Genomic DNA, 27264 nt, shown 5'->3' with positions numbered 1-27264 from the left:
TTTATTTTATGTTGATTGTATGTTAAAGAAGTTGATTTTTTTTTTTTTACTAAGTACATAGAAAAAAGTCAAGTTCTGGAAAATTAAGTTCAGGGAAACTAAAACTATACCATAAAGAAAATCATAGTACAGCATATGGTTCAGCTGTGAGCAACACATGTCCAAAATAACATGAACAATGAATATTATTTTAACCAAAGGGATAGAATTATATTGAGAGAATGGAGAAAAGAGAAAGTTTATGGAGGAGAGGGATGAGAGAGGTTTACAGAAGAGTCAGAATGGGGATAGATGAGGTTCTACATTGAAGCTAAATTCCCATCTTCCATCATAAAATGATAGTATATAATGTTGAAACCAAGTAAAACCCTATGGTACTTGTCCTCCATGTCCTCTACCTGCCTTTTGTCTGAGGAAAATCTTTAGCCAAAGAACAAGAACAAGTTTAATCAGAGAAGTGAGAAATTGCAGAAACAAAGGATAACGGTCAAAAGAGACGAAATAACAATAGTTTAGTCATCAAGCAAAGTCAGGTACCTTTAGTTCCTTCTCAAAGGCTATAGATAATACTCTGAGCCATATCCTGTGAGCACTTATGGATTCTGAAATTCCCACTAGGTGGAAGAAGTTAACTACATAATGACCAAATTATAACCAAGACATAAGCTGCCACAGTTCTGAGAATTGACCTCAAGGAAATTCGAACAAAACAACCATCAACCATAGAACTGAAGACTAATTGTACTTAAGACAATCAAGATGAACCTGGTCACATCACTGATGACCAATTTCAAGATAACTGTCAGAGATGACTGTGCTGTTTCTACATGTAGCCTCCCCACTCAGACTGGCATCGACCCCCCACATTCCCGCCTTGACGGCATCCAAAAACTTTCCTTTCCAACCTGGCCTCTTTAATGGCTTTTGAGTGGCAAGCAGTCTAACCCCCACTATCATTTACAATGTCAAAACAGAAATTCTGAAATAACAGAATAAGCATACTATTGAGATGTCTTGTTGTTTTTCAGTTGCTCAGTCGTGTCCGACTCCTTGCGACCCCATGGACTGCAGCATGCCAGGCTTCCCTGTCCATCACCATCTCCTGGAGCTTGCTCAAACTCATGTCCATTGAGTCGGTGATGCCATCCAACCATCTCATTCTCTGTCGTCCTCTTCTCCTCCTGCCATCTTTTCCAATGAGTTGGCTCTTCACATCAGGTGGCCAAAGTATTAAAGCTTCAGCTTCAGCATCAGTCCTTCCAATGAATATTCCAGTTTGATTACTTTTAGGATTAATTGGTTCTATCTCCTTGAAGTCCAAGGGACTCTCAAGAGTCTTCTCCAACACCACAGTTCAAAACCATCAGTTCTTTGATGCTCAGCCTTCTTTATGGTCCAATTCTCTTCCCAGGCGGTGCCAGTGGTAAACAACCCACCTGCCAATGCAGGAGACCTAAGAGACTCGGGTTTGATCTTAGGGTGGCGAAGATCCCCTGGACAAGGAAATAGCAACCCACTCCAGTACTCTTGTCTGGAGAATTCCATGGACAGAGGAGCCTACAGTCCATAGGGTCGCAAAGAGTCAGACATGACTGAAGCCACTTAGCACACATGCACTCTCACACCCATACATGACCACTGGGAAAGCCACAGCTTTGACCAGATGGACCTTTGTCTCCAAAGTAATGTCTTTGTTTTTTAATATGCTGTCTAGGTTTGTCATAGCTTTTCTTCCAAGGAGCAAGTGTCTTTTAATTTCATGGCTGCAGTCAGTGTCCACAGTGATTTTGGAGCCCAAGGAAATAAAGTCTGTCACTGTTTCCATTGTTTCCCCATCTATTTGCCATGAAGTGATGGGACCAGATGCCATAATCTTAGTTTTCTGAATGCTGAGTTTTAAGCCAGCTCTTTCACTCTCCTCTTTCATCTTTATCAAGAGGCTCTGCAGTTCCTCTTCGCTTTCTGCCTAAGGGTGGTGTCGTCTGCATATCTGTGGTTATTGATCTCTCCCCCTGCAGTTTTGATTCCAGCTTGTGATTCATCCAGCCCAGCGTTTCTCATGATGTACTCTGCATACAAGTTACTATTTAGCTATATCAAGATAAATACCACAAGAAACAGCTAAAAGAATTGGAATTGGTTGTTTGAGTTGTGGAATGTGAGGGTGGGAAGGAATGAGATAGGAGATGGAAACTTGTTTGTTTTAAACCCTATAGTTCTAGCTGACTAGCTTGCAAGTTTAGTAACTTAGTACCTGTAAACATTTATTTTTTTGGCCAGGCCAAGCTGCTTATAGAGATCTTAGTTTCTCCAACAGGGATCAAACCTATGCCCCCTGCGGTGGAAGCACACAGAGCCCTAATCACTGGACCACTAGGGAATCCCAGTCATTTGATAAAATTTAAAATTTTTGCTAAAGTATTTGCTTGCAACACAGGAAACCTGGATTTGATCCCTGGATGGGGAAGATTCCCTTGGGGAAGGGAATGGCAACCCTCTTCAGTATTCTTGCCTGGAGAATTCCATGGACAGAGGAACGTAGAAGACTACAGTCCATGGGGTTGCAGAGTCAGACACAACTGACTGACTTACAACACACACAAAATTAGATTTTAAATATGCATATCCTTGGACCCAGCAACTCTACTTTCAGAAAAACATTCTAGGAAAAGGTTTAAATATATGTACAAAGATTTAACTTCAATGTGTTTATCTCAGGTTCCTACAGGCCCAACAAGTGGCAACTAACTGAATATACTATTAGAATAATATAGTCATTAAAATTTACATTTGAACATAAAGAACTCTCATACAAAATAATGAGCATATGTCAAAGATGTATTTAACCAATTATTGAGAGGACCAGCAGGTTGATAAAGCTGGTTCAAAGGAAACTATAAGAAAATGATAAATAGTCACTGATCATTAGAACACAGAATGCTGGAATAAGACTGTAAAGTTGAGTAAGAAAAAAAAAGTCCTACAAGGCTGTAAACTGTAAACATTGAGGTTACTTTTTCTATCAGAATTCATTTGCATCTATTTACAAAAAAAATCATTTGCAAATTATCCATTTTTTCCAGAAATAACTAACTCATTTTGAAATTGTAATTCATTTTAAGTTAACATTTAAAAATTGGAGTAAATTACACATAGCATAAAATTTACCATCTTAACCGTTTTAAAGTGTACAGTTCACTAGTGTTGAGTGTTCACATGATTCTGCAAACAGTCTCAAGAATGCTTTTCCTCTTATAAAACTGTATCCATTAAACAATAACTCATCATTCCCCTCTGTCTGCACCCCCTGCCAACCAACGAAACTCTACCTCTGTCTCTGTAAATTAAATAAAAATTTTTGGACCTGACTGAGTCTTTGTTGCTGCTCACCATCTTTCTCAAGTTTCAGAGGGCCGGAGCTACTTCCTAGTTGCAATGCATGGGCTTCTCATTGGGTAGCTTCTCTTGTTGCAGAAAACAGGCTTAGGTGTGCAGCCTTCAGTAGTCATGGTGCACGGGCTTAGCTTCCTGGCAACGTGTAGAATCTTCTCAGACCAACGATCGAACCCATGTCCCCTGCACTGGCAGGCAAATTCTTAACAACTGTCCCACCAGGGAAGTCCTGTCTCTATAAATCTGATCACACTATTTAGCTCATAAGTGAGTCAAACAGCTTTTACTTTTTGCTTATTTCACTTAGCAGAATGTTCTCAAAGTTTATCCATGTGGTAGCATGGGTCAGAATTTCCTTCCTTTTTAAAACTAATCCTACTGTAGTTATATACAACTTTTAAAAATTATTATACCATAAATAAGTTTTATTTATCCATTTGTTTGTTGGTGGATTTGGGAATTGCTTCCACCTTTTAGTTATTATGAATAATACTGGTATGAATATGGGTATACAAGTATCTCTGCAAGACCCTGGTTTCGATTCTTTGGGATATATCCAAGTAAAATTGCTGGATCAACTTTTCCATCTGACTTTAGAGAGTCAGGGCCCTAATCAATATTAAATCCAATAAAGCAAAAAGTGACCAACAAGTGGGCCAGTTAGACAATGTCCTAGTATGACCGCGAACAAGCCCGCAGAAATCTTTTTGCCTTATTTCCAAGGTTTGATGATTTTTCTTTGCAGTCTCACTCTCTGTGAGGGGAGGGACTCTGTGCTGCTCACCACTTTGTCCCCAGCAACTAGGAGGCCTGGGAGTATGGCTGAATGGCTGAGGTGTCACAGAGGCCCCCATCACTTGGCTGGTGTGAGGTGTCATGAGATGATGCTTGTGAACTGCCTGTCAAAGTCTGGCACATTGTGGCTGCTTGAGACATAAGAGGAGTTAATATTATTGTTACGCGGCAGCTGGGGTAGGGGCCAGTTATGACTCAGAGGGGGGAGCAGCCATGACTCCTGTCATGGAGGGCAACTGTCCTAGATGGGGGGACTGAGGCAGGACCTCAGGGCCTGGGTGCTCTCAAGCCATAATGCTGGGGGACCTCATGTCTCTTTTTAGGAGTCTCCACGGGATGCTTGCTTCCTCAGGCACCATAGGAGCATTGATGGCTTGGCTGATCAGCTATAAGCCAGCCTTGTTTGGCTTTCTATTCCTTCTGCTGTTGCTTAGCAACTGGCTGGTCAAGCATGAACTCAAACCTACTCCTCAAGAGCCCCAGCAGGTGAGCAAGAGGGGCCTTAGCTTCCGCTGAGGGTGATGGGAGAGTCACAGCTAGATTGTGGGGTGGGGAAGACAGGGACGGTGTCAGGAGAATTGGGCAAGATGGAGAAATCCAACTCTGGTCTAAGAGTCTTGTTCTGTAGCTCCCTCTTGGGTGATGGGGGACAAACCATTTTCTTCATTAAGCTTCAGTTGCCTCGACTAAAAACTAGGGCCCACCCCAGACTCCCCTACTTCATGTTTGATGACAACAGGCTTTGACAACATTAACAGCTTCTTTATGTATTTTTTAACATTTATTTTTATTTTATTTGGTTATAATGGGTCTTAGTTGCAGCACATGGGATCATTAGTTGTGGCATACGATCTCTTAGTTTCAGCATGTGGGATCTAGTTCCCTGACCGGGGATGGAACTTGGGCCCCCTGCATTGGAAGCATGGAGTCTTAGCCACTGGACTACCAGGGAAGTCTCTAAGAACTACTTTAAAGGGGGGAAATTAAAATGGGTAAAGTTAAAAACATGTGTAACATAGATACATCTCTCAAACTGAATAATGAAGACAGCAGAAATATATCTAGATTATGACATCTTTTATATAAAGTTAAAAAAACATGCAAAACAATATCCTGCCTTGGGTATGGATACCTTGTACAGTGAAAGTACATTAAGGCAGGATTTCTCAACCTCTGCATGACTGACATTTGGGGCTGGATAATTCTCTGTGATGAGGGGACTGTCTTGTACAATGCAGGAATTTTGTCAGCATCCCTCCACCCACAAGGTGCCATCAGCACTCCTCGCCTTTTGTGACAGCTAAAAAGTTCTCCAGATGTAGCCAAGTGTTCCCAGGGGAGGGCAGAATAGCCTCCGGTTGAGAACTGGTATCAAACGGAGTAAAGATATTCATGGAAAAAATAAATGTCAAATTCAGGATTACGGTTGAGATAGGGTTCAGGGATGGAAGGGAACACTGCAGGAGCAGACTCCACAGAGGACATCAATTACCCTTGTGATATTGTATTTCTTAAGCTGATGTAGGAACATGGGTATTTGTTGTGATATTTACTTTTTCTGCATGTCTGAAGTATTTGATTCTTAAATGGCTTTAAAGACCAGGAATTTGTAGTTGAATACTAAAAGAAAAAAAAATTGTGTTCTTATCAACTGCCTGCAGAGAGGGTTGTGACAGATAAAGATGACAGAGATCAGAGCATTGCATGAAACCACTGAGACTTGGAGGTTTTGTGAGGCCCGACTAAATTCTCAGAGAGGCATGCTGGGACTTAGAGAATGAACTTTCGGTTGCCGCGGGGAGGACGGGTCGGGGAAGGGATAGTTACGGAGTTTGGGATGGACGAGTACACATTGCTATACTTAAAATGGATAACCAACAAGGAACTAATACATAGCACAGGGGACTCGGCTTAATGTTATCTGGCAGCCTGGATGGGAGGGGAATTTGGGGGGAAATGGACATGTGTATATGTATGGCTGAGTCCCTTTGCTGTCCTCTTGAAACTATCACAACATTGTTAATTGGTTATACTCCAATACAAAATAAAAAGATTTTTTTTTAAAGAGGCATGTTGGGAAAAGCACAAGCTCTAGAGAGAGACATGTTTGGGTTAAGGATTTTACATCCTCTGTAAATGTTTTTTTTTCTTTTCTTTTCTTTTTTTTTTTTTAATTTTTATTAGTTGGAGGCTAATTACTTTACATCATTACAGTAGTTTTTGTTATACATTGAAATGAATTAGCCATGGATTTACATGTATTCCCCATCCCAGTCCCCCCTCCCACCTCCCTCTCCACCCGATCCCTCTGGGTCTTCCCAGTGCACCAGGCCCAAGCACTTGTCTCATGTACCCAACCTGGGCTGGTTATCTGTTTCACCCTAGATAATATACATGTTTCAATGCTGTTATCATCCTCTGTAAATGTAATGGGCCGTTTCACTTATTCCTATGAACCAAAGGCAGCCCTAGGTCCTGCGAGTTTGGGTGATGCTGACAAAGGGCCATTTCCTCCCTGGGCTCCATTCTTTCACTCATGAGATGGGGGAAAGATGCTGGTCATGAAATTGACCAAGATCATGTTTGTAACTCACCTGGCATGGGAAAGGATGACCATTATTAACCAACTTTTCCTCTGTTTGTGGCCATGGGGAGTTTAGGAAGAGGCCGAGCAATCCAAGACTTGTGAAGCCAAAACCAACGGCAAATGCCTAAACACGAAAGAAGTGGAGAGACTGCATGCCTGCTTTGCCCTCCAGGACAAGATCCTTGAACGGCTTATGTTCAGTGAAATGAAACTGAAAGTCTTAGAAAATCAGATGTTCATCGTATGGAATAGAATGAATCACCACAAGCAGTCAAGCCGACGGCGGACTTTTCCAGTAGGAAAACACAGAATGCGGAGGCGGGAGTCTCTTTTCTCCATCCTCTCTGATTGCACTTCCAATTCCCCCTAATGAGGCCGCAGAGACTGCGGTGGGCTGGCCTCTTCTGATGTTATCTTTCCTCAGTAAAGCCCAGTCAGAGATTACTGAATTTTCTTAGTGAATCACAGTGGACAGGACAATTGGAGGCAGAGAGATCGGTCGCCTCTAGAAAAGAAATCTGTACTCACCAGGGCAGCCAGATTGCACCTTCTGACACAGCCTGCTGGGGGCTCTCAAATCCAGCCCTTCCTCTCTTTCCACCTTCGCCCTGGTCCAGGGCCCTCTCTTCCTGTTCACCTTGAGTCTTATAACTGCCTCCCCAGTGTGGTCCCAGCCTCCAGTCACCCCTCCCGCTGGGATCAGAGGCCACAGCCAGCCCTGCCAAGCACCGCTCTGAGACCGTTCACTACCTTTTCTTGGGCCAATGCCTGGCCACAGTTGACAGAACTCCTCACCATGGTGTTCAGGCCCCCCATGACCTGACCCCCTTCCCAGGCTTCTTTCCCAGTTTCTCCCTTTTGCCTGCTTTTTTCCCTATGCCAGAGTATCCTAAGCATCAATCACTAGTATGCTACCTTTGTATTTTTTCCAGAGCTGTGATCCACCTGAATGTTTACCTCAATATTGTCCCTTTGAATCGACTGCTTTTTCCTTAATAAGTTTACCTGTAAAGGAAAATAATAATACAAATAAATAATTTATCTGTAAATTAAAAAACAGTACCATTTGCTTGAAATAGAACCTGTCAAAATAAAGACAATTAAAAGAGAACGATGTTATGAAGCTCCATCCAGAGCTTAGTCGTTCACTTGAAGGCCTGAATCAGTAAAATTTGGGTTAAAAAGGGAGTTTAGCAAGTGTTAGAGCTGGAAAGATATGCAGCCCTCAGCTGAGACGTTTCTCCAAAAAGGAGAATTGGGAAGGAAGTCTCTACCTTGCTGTGTGATCCAGTGTGACTTAGTGCCCTGTGGGTATCCCACTTAAAATCATCTCTCTGGAACTTCCCTGGTGGTCCAGTGGCTAAGACTCCATGCTCCAAATGCAGGGGGCCCAGGTTCAATCCCTGGTCAGGGAACTAGATCCCACATGTTACAACTAAGAGATCACATGCTGCAATGAAAATCAAAGATCCTGTGTGTCACAACTAAGACCTGGCATAGCCAAATAAATAAATATTAAAAACATTGTTGGTAAAAATAAATCAATGCAGTAAGTCATCTCTCTGCCCAAAAGTTTCTTGTGCTCGCCTCAGTTGAGGTTGACCAGCCATCCCCCAAATGCAGTCACATCTCTGCTCACGTGGTTTCTTCCCCTGGAATCCCTTATCTTCCCCTTTCTGCTGTTACAATTCTACGCTTCTTCCACAGTGGCCACCTGCAGAAAGCTTCCCTCAACCGAGCTGTAATGAATCTCTTTCCTTAGTCTTCTCATGGCATTTAAAAAAATTTCATAAAACATTTATTTTTGGCTGTGCTGGGTCTTTGTTACTTTCTCTAGTTGCGGCAAGCGGGGGCAGCAGTGGGCAGGCTTCTCACTGTGGAGGCTTCTCTTGCAGAGCGCAGGCTCTACGGGCATAGGCTTTAGTAATAGTGGGTCATGGGCTCAGGAGTTGTGGCGCGCAGGCCCCGTTGCTCTGCGCCACGTGGCATCCTCCCGGGCCAGGGACTGAACCTGCGTCACTTACTGGCAGGTGGATTCTTTACCACTGAGCCATCAGGGAAGCCCCTCTTACAGCCTTTTATCTGTAATGCTACTGTTCAGTTCAGTTCAGTTCAGTCGCTCAGTCGTGTCCGACTCTTTGCGACCCCATGGACTGCAGCGCGCCAGGCCTCCCTGTTCATCACCAACTCCCGGAGTTTACCCAAACTCATGTCCATTCAGTCGGTGATGCCATCCAGCCATCTCATCCTCTGTCGTCCCCTTCTCCTCCTGCCCCCAATCCCTCCCAGCAGCAGGGTCTTTTCCAATGAGTCAGCTCTTCGCATGAGGTGGCCAAAGTATTGGAGTTTCAGCTTCAATATCAGTCCTTCCAATGAACACTCAGGACTGATCTCCTTTAGGATGGACTGGTTGGATCTCCTTGCAGTCCAAGGGACTCTCAAAAGTCTTCTCCAACACCACAGTTCAAAAGCATCAATTCTTCAGCACTCAGCTTTCTTTATAGTCCAACTCTCACATCTATACATGACCACTGGAAAAACCATAGCCTTGACTAGATGGACCTTTGTTGGCAAAGTAATGTCCCTGCTTTTTAATATGCTGTCTAGGTTGGTCATAACTGTTCTTCCAAGGAGCAAGTATCTTTTAATTTCATGGCTGCAGTCACCATCTGCTGTGATTTTGGAGCCCCCCAAAATAAAGTCTGCCACTGTTTCTCCAACTATTTGCCATGAAGTGATGGGACCAGATGCCATGATCTTAGTTTTCTTTTTTTATTTTGAGAGTTGGAGAACTCAGGTTTATTACCCTGGCAGGCCCAGAGGAGTTAACACTCCAAGCTCTGAGTCTTAGTTTTCTGAATGTTGAGTTTTAAGCCAAATTTTTCACTCTCCTCTTTCACTTTTATCAAGAGGCTCTTTAGTTCTTCTTCATTTTCTGTCATAAGGGTGGTGTCATCTGCATATCTGAGGTTATTGATATTTCTCCCAGCAATCTTGATTCCAGCTTATGCTTCATCCAGTCCAGCATTTCTCATGCTGTACTCTGCATATAAGTTAAATAAGCAGGGTGACAATATACAGCCTTGACATACTCTTTTCCTATTTGGAACCAGTCTATGTCCAGTTTTAACTGTTGCTTCCTGACCTGCATACAGGTTTATCAAGAGGCAGGTCAGGTGGTCTGGTATTCCCATCTCTTTTAGAATTTTCCACAGTTTATTGTGATCCACACAGTCAAAGCCTTTGGCATAGTCAATAAAACAGAAATAAATGTTTTTCTGGAACTCTCTTGCTTTTTCAATGATCCAACGGATGTTGGCAATTTGATCTCTGGTTCCTCTGCCTTTTCTAAAACCCAGCCTGAACATCTGGAAGTTCCCAGTTCATGTACTGCTAAAGCCTGGTTTGGAGAATTTTAAGCATTACTTTACTAGTGTGTGAGATGAGTGCAATTGTACAGTAGATTGAGCATTCTTTGACATTGCCTTTCTTTGAGATTGGAATGAAAACTGACCTTTTCCAGTCCAGTGGCCACTGCTGAGTTTTCCAAATTTGCTGACATGAGTGCAGCACTTTCACAGCATCGTCTTTCAGGATTTGAAATAGCTCAACTGGAATTCCATCACCTCCACTAGCTTTGTTCATAGTGATGCTTCCTAAGGCCCACTTGACTTCACATTCCAGGATGTCTGGCTCTAGGTGAGTGATCACACCATCGTGATCATCTGGGTCATGAAGATCTTTTTTATACAGTTCTTCTGTGTATTCTTGCCACCTCTTCTTAGTATCTTCTGCTTCTGTTAGGTCCCTACCATTTCTGTCTTTTATTGAGCCCATCTTTGCATGAAATGTTCCCTTGGTATCTCTAATTTTCTTGAAGAGATCTCTACCATAAAATGTATCACAACCTGCTTGTACAGATAGCTATACTTCCCCACCACTCTTCAACTAGATTACGGACTCTTTGAAGGCAAGCAGAGCATCTTGTACATCTTGTATACCTACCCATAGCACCTAACACCATGGCTAGCATACAGTCAGTGCTCAATACATTGAAGGAGGAAACCGACAGAGCTAGGCTCCGTCTTAGGCCAGGCTGGGAACATTAGGCCACACGCATGGTCAGCCTCTCAGTGGACTCTGAACTTTGTGCCCTGTGTCTATAAAAATGGCATACCAATGGAAAACCAGACCCCCCGGATAAAAAAGCCTCAGGACTTGTACTTGGACTCTCCGTTGCTTAAAAGAATATGCTAATTATCTCTGTAACAGAACAAAGTGGTAGATTCCATTAACATGTATTGGGATATGACCACAGGCCTATTGATAAATATCCACTGTTTATCTATCTTGTGACACATGAATCATGGGTTAACTTTGATCAAATCTCTCTTTTACCTTGTCCAGACTAGTTTCAAGGAATTTGGGGAGGTGGGTTTGAGCAAGTACATTTAGGGTATATGAGGTTTTCACAAAAACTGGTTGGGTCCTTGGCTAAGAGGAGACTCTGCCTCAGGCCCGCTGGTGAAATAAACTGCACTCCACTATCTGCATTATCCTTCTGAGTGAGTTTGTTTCCCGGAACGCGTGGCTACAACAACATAACGAGTATGGCTGTTGATCACAGTCGTGCCTGTCCTGACATTTTCTTCGCCCTTTCATTTTATGATGACTTTCCTAAATCCCATTTTGTTTAAGAGCAGGATCCCTGGAGCTAAACTCCCCGGTGTCAGATTCCAACTCAGGCAACTCTTTGCTGTGTGATTCTGGACAACAAGTAAGTTAAGTGCCGTACTTCGGTTTCCTCAGTTCTAAGATGGCCTCATCAATTGTCGTGAAGATTAGATACATTATCACAGGTCTTTGCTCAAATGATCCCTTCCTAGTGAGGACTAGGCCACCCTATCTAAAATCGCACCTTCCCCTGTGTGTTGGCATCTTCCACTTGCCCCTCCAGGCCCACTCTCCATCCTTCTGCCTTTTCTGCCAGGGAGCCAACCTGCATCATCAGGTTCCTTTGCTCCTGGTCTTCCAGTTGAGTTTGGCTGAGAGGGAAGGCTGGCAGAGGATGCGAGGGCAGGAGGGGGGTGGGGTGTTTATTGTCTCGTGTGGGGTTGCCTGGGGCTGGTTTAGGGCTGGCTGGGTAATCACAGAGGATGCTCTCTCTACAAGACCTTCTTCCCATTCCCTTCTGGTCCAAGGGCAGTAGTGTTCCCCTAGTTACCAGCCCAGGGGTACTGCACCGCCTTGTAGCTTCTCTATAACCTGTTCACATCTTTGTAAACAGTTCATTTTACATAGCTTCGTGAGCCATCGCTAATGGTCTTGCTGCAGGGCCAAGTCTTTGAACCACCCAGAACCAGACCATTAGGAGAATGTCCATATGGTAACCCTTGTTGTGGAGATAGATTCAACAAAGTGACAACAAACTCAATCTAATATTACCATATGAATGAACCTGCAGTAAGGCCCTGCATCTTAAAGAGAGCATCTGGAATGAAAAAGCTGACTAAAAGACAATGTGGTCATGGGGACGTCCCTGGTGTTTCAGTGATTAAGAATCCACCTTTTGTCCAGGGGACGCAGGTTCTATCCCCGGTCTGAGAATGAAGATCTCACGTGAAATGGAGCAACACCCGATGGTCCTTGCCTCTCCCACCATGTTCCCTGCCTGCCTTTTATCTGTGGAAAACTTTAGTCAAAGAATACGTTTAATCAGAAAAGTGAGAAATGTGGAAAGAAAGAAAAACAGTCAAAGGAGGCTAAATAATAATAATAATAGTATGGTCATTAAGTATAGTCAAGAACCTTTAGTTCTTTCTCAAAGGCTGTAGATAATGTTCTGAGCCATATTCTGTGAGCTGTCTTATCGATACTCAAACACCAGGTGAAGAAGTTAACTCCATGATGACTAGACTGTACTCAGGACAGAAGCTGCCATAATTCTGAGAACTGACCTCAAAGAAATGGGAACAAATGGACCCAGGAACCGAAGATTAACTGTACTTAAAGCAACCAAGATGAGGCTGGTCAGACCAGTGGTGACCAATTTGAAGGTGACGGTCAGCTGGCTGTGCCGATTCTGCACGTAGCCCCTCCCCCTCACTCTGTCTGTGAAAGCTCTCACTCCCTGCTTGTTGGAGCAGTTGGGGGTGGTGGGGGGTGGCGGAGGCCTTTGGACAGATATGTGCCCCCCTCCCCCCTCAGTTGCCGGCATCTGAACTAAAGCAAGCTTTCCTTTCCACCAGCCTGGCCTATTGGCTTTTGAGCAGCCGGACTCACACACTTCTTTCGGTAACACATGTAGGGTCCATGTGCCACCACAAAAGATCCTGAATGATGAAACAAAAATTCCACATGCTGCAACTAAGATAAATTTAAAAAGAGAGAGAGAGAGAGATTTTATGGCTATCACATCCACTTTGGTGCACTAGACCCACACTTGGACCTACCATAACAGTGAAACCACTATGGTAGGTCTGGGAGGGCCCATCGAGGACCTGTTTGACTTATGAAGTTACTCGTGCTCAGGGAATATGCATTACTTGCCAGGAACGTTGACCTGTGGCTCCAGGTGGCACAATGGCCTCCGGATCTGACCAACTGGCAAAGCGATGGTCATGGATTCTGACCGCTGTGAAGGAGGGTTAGGTGTATGGAGTGGCTGTTCTCTTCCACCACGCTGGGAGCACCGAGACTCTCAGGACTCTCATGAGTACCTTTGTCGAGTGCAGGGCTTCCCTGCTAGGATACAGTCTGCTGATGAAATTATCTCCATGGCGCTCCTTCCAGCTGGCAACATGGAATTCGCTTGCTCTTCCACACGCGCCACCTGCAGCTGGGGGGCACAAATGAGGCTTGGCGTGGCTGGTTCGGGGAGCAATGACATGAGCCATCCCCTCAAGATCCTCCCTGGGCACCGAGGAGGTGGACAAGCCCCCTGATGGGTCAGGCAAGTGTGGCGATTCCTGGGTGCTTACGGAGGTAAACATTCCGGGAAAGGGCAGATTGACTACCCCATCCCAGGCACAAGGCAGACTCCAGCAAATCTAGGAAGAACGTACACAAGCGAGCTCAGGAAATAGACCGGGGTGGAGGGGTAAATAACCTCTCTCCTCTTCTTCCAGACCTGAACAAGCAATGCTAAACAGCCTCAATCAGCTGCCCATGCCAGAGCCAGGGCATGAATCTGTCACAGTAACAGACCATTCCTAGTGTGCTCAATTATGGGAAACCTTATTGATGTTTCACTCTCTGACAGTGGCAGGGAGCTTGCCCCAGCAGGCCACAGCCACTACCTGCTGTGCCTGCATCCATTACAATCACGTGCTCATCCTCTTCATGGGTGATTTTTAAAAGTTATTTATTTGGCTGCACCAGATCTTATTTGCAGCATGCAAGGTCTTAGATCAGGGACCTAGTTTCCTGACCAGGGATCAAACCCAGGCCCCTGCATTGGGAGCTTGGAGACTTAGCCACTGGGCCACCGGAGAAGCCCTCCAGGGATGATGTTGAAGCCTGCTGGAAGAATATTGAGCCGTGGCACCCTTTGTAACCCCCAAACTGCCCTGCATTCTGGATATCAGTCCTTCCTTGCTTTCTCCTTGGACATAATGTCACCTGCATACAACCCTTCATGATCACACAAGACCGGTGGGCAAGACGACATTTTCCAGCTCCAGCCTCAGGTGCCGCTGACACAACACATTCCCGGGTACTAAGTATATGGCTTTCACCATTTTATGCAGGTTTCCCTCCCATAGACGTAGAATCATGATCCGCGACTGCTCTGGAAGGAAATCACCTTGGGGACAGCCAGGGCTCGCAGTGTCAAGGTTATCATGACTCCATAACTCAGGATCTAACCACACAGCTTTGGACGATTTGCTGGCCAGCTAGGGGAGTAACCACACTGGCCAACATCTCCTGCTGCTCCTGGGTTAACACTTTGAGCCAAGTCAAGAAGCCCATGCAGCGACTGTAGCAGCAAGCCCAATGCCCCCAAGCTACTCCTCCATCTGAACCTGGGGCTTTCTCTCTAGACTTGGCATGGTCTCCATGGCCAGATGGCTAAGGCCTCCGTGCTGGGCTTTGTACGATTACTACTCCAGGCCTCCCTCCAGCATTCATCCATCATTGCCTGTCTGGAAGTGACTTATCAGCTCAGTTTAATCTACTCTTATTTATTTATTTTTTGGTAACATTCATTTATGTATTTGGCCGTACTGGGTCCCAGTTACGGCAACCAGAATCTTCAGTTTCAGCCTAAATTGCAGCATGCACACTCTCGTTTATGGCATGTGGGGTCTAGTTCCCTGACCGGGGATTGAGCCTGGGCCCCCTGCACTGGGACAGCAGACACTTAGCCACTGGTCCATCAGTGAAGTTCCTGTACTTATTGATTTCTACTCCCATTTGGCAGGCTTAAGTTTCATGAGCCCCTAGGTCAGAGGATGGGCCTTATAAAAACAGTTTGGACTGTGCTGGAAGACCCCAGTGCACACTCCAGGTTTCTAGCAGCAGCTGGGCTCCAGAGGGGCCTCCCTTCCCAAAGCAGAAATGATTCCACGTAGTCTCTACTTCCGATGGGTGGCTCCTGCCCTCAGCACTGCAAACAATTCCTCTGGGGTCTGAGCTCAGATCAGGTTTTCTTTACTTGCAAGGCTAATCTTACACTTGCCAAAAAAATGCAGAGTAGGGGATGGGGGCAAGGGGTCCATCTCCTGCAGCACACTCTAGGAGGTTTCCAGCCACACCCGGACCCCCATGTCTCTCTCCACATGAAGACAAGGGGTTGGACCGATGACCCAATGCCTCCAACTTTCCCCAGTAAAGCCGGATTTGCATCTGTGCTGTGTGACTTTGTGAATTCACCTTCACCTTCACTACTCACATCTCCTGGACCTTGGGGTTCAGTACTCAGATCCTTTCTTTACTCCTTCTCACTCTCTTGGTGATGGTTTTAAATACCATTCTACTGGGACTTCCCTGGGGGTCTAGTGGCTAAGACTCCACACCCCCAATGCAGGGCACCTGGGTTCAGTCCCTGGTCAGGGAACTAGATCTTGTATACTGCAAGACCTGTTGCAGCCAAATAAATAAATATCATCTACTGGTACATGTCAGTGATTTTCTAAACTTTAATACAGACTTTTAATATCTTTAAATACCTTTAATATCTTTAAATAATATCTTTAATACAGACCTCTATGTTCCAGACTCTAACATCGAACTGTCTGCTTCCACACCTTCACTCGGACATCTCAAAATCCACAGAGTCGATCCTGAACTCTCTGCATCCTCTCAAATGCCATCCCACATGCAGGCTTCCCCATCTCATAGTGAAAGTCAGCCCTCCACTTCCAGTTGCTCAGGCTGAAAAGTTTGGAGCTGGTCCTGACTCCTCTCTCCTTCTCTCACATTCATCAGCGAGTGCTATTGGCTCTACCTTCCAAGCAGTTCAATTCCTGGGCTAGGAAGATCTGCTGGAGAGGGAATAGGCTACCTATTCCAGTGTTCTTGGGCTTGGTGGATCAGCTAGTAAAGAATCTGCCTGCAATGCGAGAGACCTGGGTTTGATCCCGGGTTGGGAAGATCCGCTGAAGAAGCGAAAGGCTACCCACTCTAGTATTCTGGCCTAGAGAATTCCATGGACTATATACTCCATGGGGTCCCAAAGAGTCGGACACTACTGAGTGACTTTCACTTTCACTTTCCAAGCATATCCAGAGTATTCTCACCGCCTCCCCCGCAGCTCCATGCCATCACCATCTCTCACCTGAGTGAGACCCAGGTCTTCCTGCCCCTGCCCTTGCCCTCTAGTCCTATCTCAACATGGAAGCCGGAGTGCTTGCTTCCTTAAAATTGTGTAAGGCTGGAATTCCCTGAGGGCACAGTGGATAAGAATCCACCTGCCAATGCAGGGGACACGGGCACGAACCCTGGTCCAGGAAGATCCCAGATGCTGCGGCAACTAAGCGGGCAACTACGTGCCACAATTACTGAGCCCACACTCTAGAGCCTCTAAGCTGCAATTTCCGAGCCCGTGCGCTGCAACTACTGAAGCCCGTGTCCCACAGCAGAGAGGAGCATCTGATCGATGCAACTACACACCAAAGACCCAGCGCAGCCAAAATTAAATACTTTCGAAAAAAGTGTCAGGTCATGGCCTTCTGCTCCAAACTGCAAGGACCCCCATCTCACTTCTGTGGCCTGTGAGGTTCTCTATAGCCTCGCCCTCCACTGTCTTTCTGGCCTCGCTGTACTGTCCCTCACTTAACCTGCTCAGCCACTGGCCTCTTTGCTGCCCTGCACACTCTTACTAAGGCTCCGCCGCGGCCTCGCTTTCTCTGTTGTCCACACACCTAACTCCCTCTCTCCCCTTCGGTGGCTTGCCAAATGTTTCCTTCTCAAGGAGGCCATCCTGACTGCCCAGTTTAAAACTATAATCCACCCCCTTTTACTAGGTTCTACTTACATTTTCATAGCATGCATCACTTCAAAAAATTATTTATTCATTTGTCTGTACTGGCTCTTAGCTGCAGCATGTGGGATCTAGTTCCCCGACCAGGGATTGAGCCGAGGCCCCCTCCCCTGCCCTGGGAGTGTGAAGTCTGAGCCACTGGACTACCAGAGAAGTCCTACGTGTATCACTTTCTAATATACTGTTGAATATGCTGCCTCTGTTAGAATAAGAGGAAAGAGTAAGAACAGAAAAAAAGTGGGGAGAAGGAGAGATGGAGAAAAGGAAAGAGAGAGGAAGAGACCCTAGGGGCCGTGAGAGGAGCCCTCCTGTCTGATGGTAACGAGTGGTTATCGTTTTCCGAGCACTTACTATGTGCGCACAGAACCACGTGCTCTACATGTCTTATGTAATCCTCACCTGGACCACGAAGGACTAGGTTCTATTCCATTTACAGATCTGCACACTGAGATCCAAGATTAGCCAAGAAATCTGACCAAGGTGACATAAATGATAAGTGGTGGAGCTGGGATCTGAGCCCTCAGCAGTCGAATGCAAGGGTCCACTGGGCAGGCTTTTAGACGGCAGGTTGAGAATTTTTATTTTTCTAGAGAGCAGTGGGAAGCCATGAAAAGTTATTTAAGCAAAGGACTAATATGATCTCTCATCTATAAAGAGGATGAATGCACCGGGTTATTGTGGAGATTATCTTGGTTCATGGATGGAAAGCCCTTGGACAAATGCCTAGAGAGATGCAGGGCACCCAGGTTGGGCTGGAAGAGTTCACAGGTGGTCATCTGCTGCCACCATGTGGTCATTTTGCTGTATGACATGATATGGATTCTGCTGCTAAGTCACTTCAGTCGTGTCTGACTCTGTGAGACCCCACAGACGGCAACCCGTCAGGCTCCCCCATCCCTGGGATTCTCCAGGCAAGAACACTGGAGTGGATTGTCATTTCCTTCTCCAATGTGTGAAAGTGAAAAGTGAAAGTGAAGTCCCTCAGTCATATTCGACTTCTAGCGACCCCATGGACCACAGCCTACTCCATCCGTGGAGTAGGCTCCTCCATCCATGGGATTTTCCAGGCAAGAGTACTGGATTCTGGTTTGGCTAAATTTGGTAGAGGTGGCATGGTCTGGGTGGAGAAACTGCTTTAAGGCTGGGGCAAAGGGCAAAGGAACAGAACTCTGGAGAAATCTGTATGCAGGTCAGGAAGCAACAGTTAAAACTGGACATAGGACAACAGACTGGTTCCACATAGGAAAAGGAGTATGCCAAGGCTGTATATTGTCACCCTGCTTATTTAACTTATATGCAGAGTACATCATGAGAAGTGCTGGGCTGAATGAAGCACAAGCTGGAATCAAGATTGCTGGAAGAAATATCAATAACCTCAGATATGCAGATGACACCACCCTTATAGTAGAAAGTGAAGAACTAAAGAGCCTCTTGATGAAAGTGAAAGAGGAGAGTAAAAAAGTTGGCTTAAAGCTTGACATTCAGAAAACAAAGATCATGGCATTCAGTCCCATCACTTCATGGCAAATAGATGGAGAAACAGTGGAAACAGTGGCTGACTTTATTTTTCTGGGGGCTCCAAAATCACTGCAGATGGTGATTGCAGCCATGAAATTAAAAGACGCTTGCTCCTTAGAAGAAAAGTTATGACCAACCTAAACAGCATATTAAAAGCAGAGACGTTACTTTGTCAGCAAAGTTCCATCTAGTCAAGGCTATGGTTTTTCCAGTAGTCATGTATGGATGTGAGAGCTGGGCTATAAAGAAAGCTGAGTGCCAAAGAACTGATGTTTTTGAACTGTGGTGTTGGAGAAGACTCCTGAGAGTCCCTTGGACTGCAAGGAGATCCAATCAGTCCATCCTAAAGGAGATCAGTCCCAGGTGTTCACTGGAAGGACTGATATTGAAGCTGAAACTCCAATACTTTGGGCACCTGATGCGAAGAACTGAGTCATTGGAAAAGACCCTGATGCTGGGAAAGATTGAAGGTTAGAGGAGAAGGGGACAACAGAGGATGAGATGATTGGATGGCATCACCGACTCAATGGGCATGAGTTTTGAGTTAACTCCGGGAGTTGGTGATGGACAGGGAGGGCTGGCGTGCTGCAGTCTGTGGGGTCATAAAGAGTTGGAGACAACCGAACGACTGAACTGAACTGAAAGGGCAAGGGAAGAGCTTCCAAAGAGGAGCTGGTGTCCTGGGTGTGAGGGTCTTAATCAGCAGAAATGCAGAACTCTGGAGTGGATTAAAGTGAAGTGAAGTGAAAGTCACTCAGGCGTGTATGACTCTTTTCAACCCCATGGACTATACAGTCTGTGGAATTCTCCAGGCCAGAATACTGGAGTGAGTAGCCTTTTCCTTCGCCAGGGGATCTTCCCAACCCAGGGATCAAACCCAGGTTTCCCACATTGCAGGTGGGTTCTTTACCAGCTGAGCCACAAGAGAAGCCTAAGAATACCGGATTAACTGAGTTAGATATTGAGCCCTGGTTGGCCAGCGCAAACCAGAATGAGAAGTGATCCTTACCCTGCGCGTGTGCTAAGTCACTTCAGTCATGTCCGACTCTGTGAGACCCTCTGGCCTGTAGCCCCCCAGGATCCTTTATTCATGGGATTGTCCAGGCAAGACTACTGGGTTGCCATGACCTCCTATAGGGGATCTTCCCAACCCTGGGATCGAACCCACATCTCTTATATCTCCTGCATCGGGAAGTGGGCTCTTTACCACTAAGGCCGCCTGTGAAGCCCAGATCCTTACCCTAAAAAACCTCATAGTCTGATGGGGAGATAGCATGGGAGATGCATTAGTGTCTGGGAAACAGCGAAGACTCCTGGGTTTGAATCTGCAGGCTTCACTTCTCAGAGCTTCGTTTTCCTCACTGGGGAATAAAACCTGCCTCATGGGATTGCTGTGAAGACCACGGATATAACACAGAAAACATTAAGCACCTCAGAGCCTCGGTAGAGATGAAGAAAGCAGCCAGGTCCAAGGGAATAGAAGTCCTGGGTGCCAGGTCCCTTGCTGTCACTAAGTTCTCTATGTGACCTTAGCAAGTCAGCTCCCTGCTCATCGTCTATTTCACCAGCCAAACAATGTGGGGCTTAGACAAGATTACTCAGATCTCTTCTCACTCTAATTTATCAAGCCCTTTTTCTGGGTCAGTCCAAATTTTTGGTCTCCCAAGAGGAAGATCCAGAAGGCTTGCCTCCACCCACTCACATACTTGATCTTGAGCATCGGCCAAACAGAATAATTCAAGCCCTGTCCAGTTGTGGAGTGATTGGGAGACAATTATGACAGTCTAATGAGATAATGATATGGAAGTTGGTGAAGTCCGTGAACTGCAGAGGAGCCTTGCTCCTCAAAGTGTGGTCCATAGACCAGCAGTAATGCCATCTGGGAGTTTGTCAGAGATGGAGAGCCTCAGGTCCCAGCCCCACCCACTGAGTCAGCACCTGCAGTTTAACTTGGTTCCCAGGCTGTTCCTACCTGCCTTTGGAACCAACTGGAGACCAAGCGCTCTGGGGCAATGGTTCTCAACCTTGACCACACCGCAGAATCAATGAGGATTTTTCAAAAACTGTGATGCCTCGGTTGTATCCCTGGGGGCTAATGGGGGTTGTGACCCAGACCCTGGTGGTTTTTATAAGCTCTCCAAGTAACTCCAATGTGCAGCCATATCTAGTGCCAAGAAGGCAAACACACTCTCTCTTTTGTGCCAACTAAAATCAATGGGTAGTGACTTTCTGGAATATTCACTGGGGAAGATCTATGTCTGCCACAGGTGCTGAGTAGGAAGTGTGGCATAAAAGCCAAGTTATAGAAAGAAAGTAACTTTGACAGAACCCTTCCTAGGGGCCGGGTCCTGGGCTACCTGCTTTGCACACACATTGCAGTTTAATCCTCACAATAACATAGACATCCCCATTTAATAGATGGAAAAACAAAGAGGATCCCAAGGTGAAGGAAACTTACATGGCTCAAAATAGCCTGGAGTTAAAACTCCCTTCTGGGTCCTCCCCACCATTCTATGCCAAGCAAAGAAAAAAATGGGCATGAAGGTTGATTACGCCCAGCTCCTAGCTGGTCCAGCCTCTAGCCGATCTCCAGAATTTCTTGCCCCAGCCCTTTCTCGCCCCAGCCCTTTAAGAGGTAACTATTCCAAACAGCCTTGGAGAAGAACAGGCCCCCTGAAGACAGTAGCTTTCCACATCCATGCCTGTATGTGCTTATTTTTTTCCTGGGGTAGTGCAGCAGCTGCCTAATCTGACTGCTGTCCCTTCTCGCCGCATTAAAGGTGAACTGTTCCTATAAAGTGCAGGTCTCTTTCTTTTTCTGAACCTCGCCTTCTCTGACTTCCTTACCCTACACAAGGTAGTTACACAACTGGGATTTGAACGGAGTTATGTGAATATGTGTGGACTTCCCAGGTGACTCAGCGGTAAAGAATCTGCCTGCCAACGCAGGAGATGAGATTCGACCCCTGGGTTGAGAATATCCCCTAGAGAAGGAAATGACAACCCACTCCAGTCTTCTTACCTGGAAAATCCCATGGACAGAGGAGCCTGGCCCATGGGGTGGCCAAGAGTCAGACACGACCGAGCACGCATCCACACAAACGAATATGTAACAACGAGGCAGATCCTGGTGGTCTTCAAACTGTGTTCCTCGGAGTCCAGGGTTCCTCAGAGGCCGCAGGAGGAGCTGGTGTGGGTGATGGCAGTTCTGCGGGGCCCCAGGGTCGAGTCGAGGCTGTTTCCTGGCAGTTCCCATTGCCTTTCCTCCCCACGCGGGGCTGGGCGGACACGCCTCTTGGAGAGAGCATTCCCGGGTCAAGGACCCAGAGCGTTTTGGGTCACGTGGTGCCACGCAGTCTCCCTGACAGATGTGCCCCCCTCCCCGCTGCTCGGGGACCCCAGGAACTAATCCCCCTGGTGTACGGAGGATTAGGGCCGGGAAATCGGAGCCACATCTGGCAGCCTCCGGGGAGCCGGCGGGGAGCTTGTGCAGGGCCACCCTCGTACCCGGGAACACGGGGGCTCCGGGAGGCGCAGGTCGGAGCTGCCCCGTCCTCCGGAGCCTGCCAGGAGAGGGTGAGTCGGGGGCAAGCCCCCAGGGCTCTGCCAAGGCTTGTTTCTGAGGCTTGAAGCGGGAGGAGGAGCTGGAGGTAGAGACAGTGGCGGGGAGAGTGACCGACTGTCCCGGAAGGGGCTTGGGGCTTTCGTGCTGAAATCAGGACAGACGGGGCAGACCTGGGCAGCCAGGGTTTTTTTCCTGAGTTTGTTTGTTGTTGAGCCTTTGAGACGGAGCTTCATGCAATGGGGACACGGTCCTTACCCTAGAAAACCTCACGGTGTTGGTTGGGGGTGTGGAGACAACATGGGAGACGTATTCATGTCTGGGAACGGCGAGGGCTGGTCTTCGTCTTCCTGCCTCGTCTTCTGGCGTCTCTCCAGCTCCCTCTTCTCTTTTCCAGCCTCCAGGAACTCTCTTCTCTCCACTGACTCAACTTCCCCACTCGTAGGGTCTCCTGGACTATAGATCTGACTCCTCAAGGGCTGGAATCTTTCACGCCATGGAGAGAATGAAGACCCAGGTGAGGCATAGCCCCGCAAAGTCTTGCTTCAGATATTGACCTAAATCATAAATCACCCCCATATCACCTTCCTTGTCATCACTCACATCTCTAGAGTTTGTACTGCAGGCCGGGAACCATTTCACGTGTTTTCTGCGTATTATAAGATTCTCAAAACAAACCGAAAATGGATCCTCCTCTTTCTCCTGTCTCAGGGGGCCTGCCTGGAGTGCCCCCAACTCAGTCCCAACCACCTTTTCAATGAAACTTTCCTCCTGCTCCCACCCTGAGGCTGAACTCAGCAGTATCTCAGAGCCCCAGAGCCCCGTGACAAGATCTGTTTGCATCTCTTGCCCAGAGGAATTATTATGACAACAGCAGCTACCAGTTCATGAGTAGCTACTTTTGAGGGGCTTTGCCTGCATTTTCTCAGTTCAGTTCAATTCAGTTGCTCAGTCACGTCCAACTCTTTGCGACCCTATGGACTGCAGCACAGCAGGCCTCCCTGTCCTTCACAGTCTCCCAGAGCTTGCTCAAACTCATGTCCATTGATTTGGTGATGCCATCCAACCATCTCATCCTCTGTTGTCCCCTTTTCCTCCTGCCTTCAATCTTTCCCAGCAACAGGGTCTTTTCCAAGTCAGCTCTTCTCATCGGGTGGCCAAAGTATTGGAGTTTCAGCTTCAGCATCAGTCCTTCCAATGAATATTCAGGACTGATTTCCTTTAGGATGGACTGGTTGGATCTCCTTGCAGTTCAAAGGACTCTCAAGAGTCTTCTCCAACACCACAGTTCAAAAGCATCAATCTTTGGTGCTCAGCTTTCTTTATAGTCCGACTCTCACATCCATACATGACTACTGGAAAAGCCAATAGTTTTCTTGTTTACTCTCCCCTAAAGTCTATGAGGTGTAGGAATGATGGCTGTGCCCATTATGCAGACAGGAAACTGAGACTCACAGAGGGGAAATCATTTGTCCACAGCTTGTCCACAGCTAATAAGGGCAGAGTCAGAATCAAGTGCCAGACCCCAGAGCCCTTGTGCCTGACCTCCGACCACCCTGCTGGCTCCATGAGGGACAGATGTGAGCCAAAGGGAGTAGTGCTGGGCCCCGGACACAGCCAGCCGCTGGGGGTTGTATTCCGAATGAATGGCTGGGTAAGGTCTGTCCCAGAGCAGCCAGTGAGGAGAAGAGGGCTGAGGGTCTCTGGGCTGCAGACCATCTGGAGAGGGAGCTGAGTAAACTGTGTTATGGCTGGGATTTGAGAGAGTTTGGCTCTGAGTCCCTACTCTGCGAGCATCTTCCAGCTGGGAAGGGAGAGGGGAGAGATGCCCTGTGACCATTTCAAGTCACCATGTGAGCAGCTGGGGAGCACCTTTAGACACTAGACATGGACCCCACCTTTGGGTTTACTAGAATAAATCCTGAGACTGGAGAGACGGGAGATGAGGCTGGGCTCCAGAGGAGGGCTGCAAATCAGGCATGCAGAGAACCCAGTCACAAGTTGGGGTCGGGTGGTACAGAGATGGGGCTAGAACCCCACCTCCATCATCTATCGCCCATGACCTCTGCAAGTCATCGCAAGTCTGTGAATTTCGTTACCTCCAAAAGAAGCCTGTACCCCATTAGCAATCATTCTCCTGTACCTCCAGCCACCGGCAACCACCATCTACTTTCTGTCTGTATGGATCTGAACATTTGATATTAAGGGAATTATATGAGGACATTTAATATAAAGGGACATTTATATTAAAGGGAGTTATACATGGCTTTTTGTGGCTGTGGGTTTATAATGTTTTCAAGGTGTGTCGATGTTGTAGTACCTCATTCCTTCTTGTGGCTGAATAATATTCCATTAGATATCCCTAACTTTATGTATTCATCATTGGATAGACCTTTGGGTTGTTCCCATTTTTTGGCTACTATGAGTAGTGTTGCTATGGATATTCAAGTACACATTTTTGTGTGGACATGTGTGATCTCATTCATCAAGGGCAGCAGAAATAGCCCAGTGTTAAGGATGCCAGACTCTGGAGCCACCTGTATAGGCTCAGGGTCCAGCTATGCCACACGATACTGTGTGGTTTGGGGTAAAGGGCTCAACAAACGTGACACTCAGCTTCCTCACTTGTAAACTATAGGTAGTAGTAATAATACTATCTCATGGGCTATTATGGGAATTAAATAATTTTAAGCTTCCCTGGTGGATCAGTTGGTAAAGAATCCGCCTGCCAATGCAGGGGACATGAGTTTGGTTCCTGGGTCAGGAAGATTCCCTGGAGAAGGAAATGGCAGCCCACTCCGGTATTCTTGCCTGGGAAATCCCATAGACAGAGGAGCCTGGCGGGCTACAGTCCATGGGGTTGCAAAAGAGTCTAGCAATTAAACAAGACGACTGAGCAACTAAACAATAATACAACAGCAACATAAAGTAGTTACCATAATGCCCCACACATAGCAGGTGCTTTCTATGTCTACTGTCTCAAAACAACTTGGCAAGGTTCCTATCTTACAGATGAAGAAACTGGGAGTGGCCCAGGATTTTCTGGGTCTTAGGGTGATGTATCCTGGATTTGAACATGGGCTTTGCTTTGTAAGGGTGTCATCTGTGATTAAACATTCTAGAGGCCTGACTTTGAGACCCAGCTCTCCAGCAGCTGGCTGTTTCTCACTCTTAGAGGAGTTGCGCTATGCTTACCCACTCACTGAGCAAATCCTCACCAGGCCCCCAGAACAGGTTAGCCACTGAGGTCAGCAGGGAACTCAGCCAGGAGACTGTGCAGAGTTGGGCCAGCCAGGATGGCTAGGCATTAGACATCAGCAGGTCAGCTCCCTGAGGACAGGAATTCTGACACTGGTTCACTGCTTAGTCCCCAGGGCCTGAAACAATTGTTGTTTAGTTGCTAAGCTGTGTCCGACTCTGTGCAACCATATAGACTGTAGCCTACCAGGCTCCTCTGTCCATGGGATTTCCCAGGCAAGAATACTGGAATGGACTGCCATTTTTTTCTCCAGGGGATCTTCCTGACCCGGGGATCAAACTCACGTCTCCTGCATTGGCAAGCAAATTCTTTACCACTGAGCCACCTTGGTAGCTGCCAGGCCAGCTCCCTGCAGACAGGAATTCTGGCACTGGTTCACTGCTGAGCCCCGGGGGCCTGGAACAGTGTCTGACACCTAATAGGTGCCAGGAGAGGGTTGTTAAAAGGATGAATAAATGAAACAGAGCAGCTAGCCCTCAGTCCTCGGACAAGGGGTCTGAATCTTGAATTCCTTCCCAGTTCTCTCATTCTACAGGCCCCCTAGGAGGGACAGAGGAGGATTAGGGGAGACCAGGGAAGAGTCCTTTCACAACACAGTTTAGGTTACAGCAGCACTGAAGACAGTTCAAAAGAGACTTAAAGCAGGACCTCCCTGATGGTCCAGTGGTGAAGAATCCGCCTGCCAGTGCAGGGGACACAGGTTCGATCCCTGGTCCTGGAAGAGTCCACATACCTTGGAGCAACTAAGCCCGTATCACAGCTATTGAACTTGCACTCTAGAGACCGCAAGTTGCAACAAGAGAAGCTCACATAGCGCAACTACAGAAAGCCCGCATGCAGCAGTGAAGACCCTGTGCAGTCAAGAAAAAAAGAGAGAGATAAGACGCATTAAGACATAAAGGTGGAGAGTCGGGCCAATTGGATTTGAATCCCAGCTTTGCTACCACCTTTCTCTGCAACCTTGAGCAAGTTGCTTCACTGTTCTGAGCCCCATTTAATCACATCTAAAATGAAAGTTCTCAAATCCACTTCAGGAGCAGATAGTGAAATATGGTAAAATAATATTTGTTTAGGTGAACAGCCCACAGGCCAGGCATAAAGCTGACACTTAACACAGGATGTTTATCATTTTTTAGTCGGGTCCTTTCCTTCCTGTAACTGCAGTTTGCCCACCTGAATTAAGAAGTTTCAACAAATGCTTGTGAAGGCTTGTCAAGAACTTTGGTTGAGTAGCTCGCATCTAGCTGTGTGACTTTGGGCAAGTCACTTAACTTCTCTGAGCCTTATCTGTGACATCAGGGCACTAATGCACCTACCTAACAGGGCACCGTGATTCTCCTCTTAAAAGGCTTAGCACAGTGTCTGCAACACTAACTGAAAGTGTTTCCAGGAGACTAAGTTGGCCTTGAAGGAACACGTAGTTTTTCCTGGGGGCCAGGTCACCGCACACACTGTCTCTTTAGATTCCTTCCCACCTCCCCACCAGGGCTGCCTCACCCTATGTGACTTCAGGCCTTGGTCCCATTTTATAATCCCTGTTTCCTGCCCTTGCCCACCTTCCAAGCCACACTTCCTCAGCCCCCGCATCTGTCTGAGGGAAAGGCCCCTGTTTCTCTGAGCCTCACCCTTCCTTGAGCTTTGCAGGCAGGTCCCTTTTCACTGCAACG

The 27264-nt window shown here is 46.8% G+C and overlaps 1 protein-coding gene and 1 non-coding gene across 2 annotated transcripts; both read left to right on the top strand.

Annotated features, from left to right (window-relative positions):
- The first annotated feature begins 4363 nt into the window (after nucleotides 1–4363).
- TEX46 (testis expressed 46) lies at nucleotides 4364–7219 on the top strand. Its single transcript, XM_020874582.2, has 2 exons — nucleotides 4364–4674; nucleotides 6849–7219. Exons 1-2 carry the CDS (start codon nucleotides 4483–4485, stop codon nucleotides 7143–7145), a joined length of 489 nt encoding a protein of 162 aa, XP_020730241.1. The 5' UTR covers nucleotides 4364–4482; the 3' UTR covers nucleotides 7146–7219.
- Nucleotides 7220–8117: 898 nt separating this feature from the next.
- TRNAL-CAA (transfer RNA leucine (anticodon CAA)) lies at nucleotides 8118–8190 on the top strand. The gene has a single exon. It is a non-coding gene; the product is annotated as a tRNA-Leu (tRNA).
- Nucleotides 8191–27264: the final 19074 nt, after the last annotated feature.

The sequence above is a fragment of the Odocoileus virginianus genome, chromosome 30 (assembly GCF_023699985.2).
Source record: "Odocoileus virginianus isolate 20LAN1187 ecotype Illinois chromosome 30, Ovbor_1.2, whole genome shotgun sequence".
In the NCBI taxonomy this organism is placed as follows: domain Eukaryota; kingdom Metazoa; phylum Chordata; class Mammalia; order Artiodactyla; family Cervidae; genus Odocoileus; species Odocoileus virginianus.
Note: the sequence above shows the minus strand (reverse complement) of the source record. Positions and strands in the feature narration are given on the sequence as shown.

Excerpts from the sequence above, each read along its gene's own strand:
- TEX46 (XM_020874582.2), top strand. The coding sequence starts at position 4,483 with ATGCTGGGGGACCTCATGTCTCTTTTTAGGAGTCTCCACGGGATGCTT. Across the intron at positions 4,675-6,848 it reads CTCCTCAAGAGCCCCAGCAG|GAAGAGGCCGAGCAATCCAA; the intron begins GTGAGCAAGAGG and ends TGGGGAGTTTAG.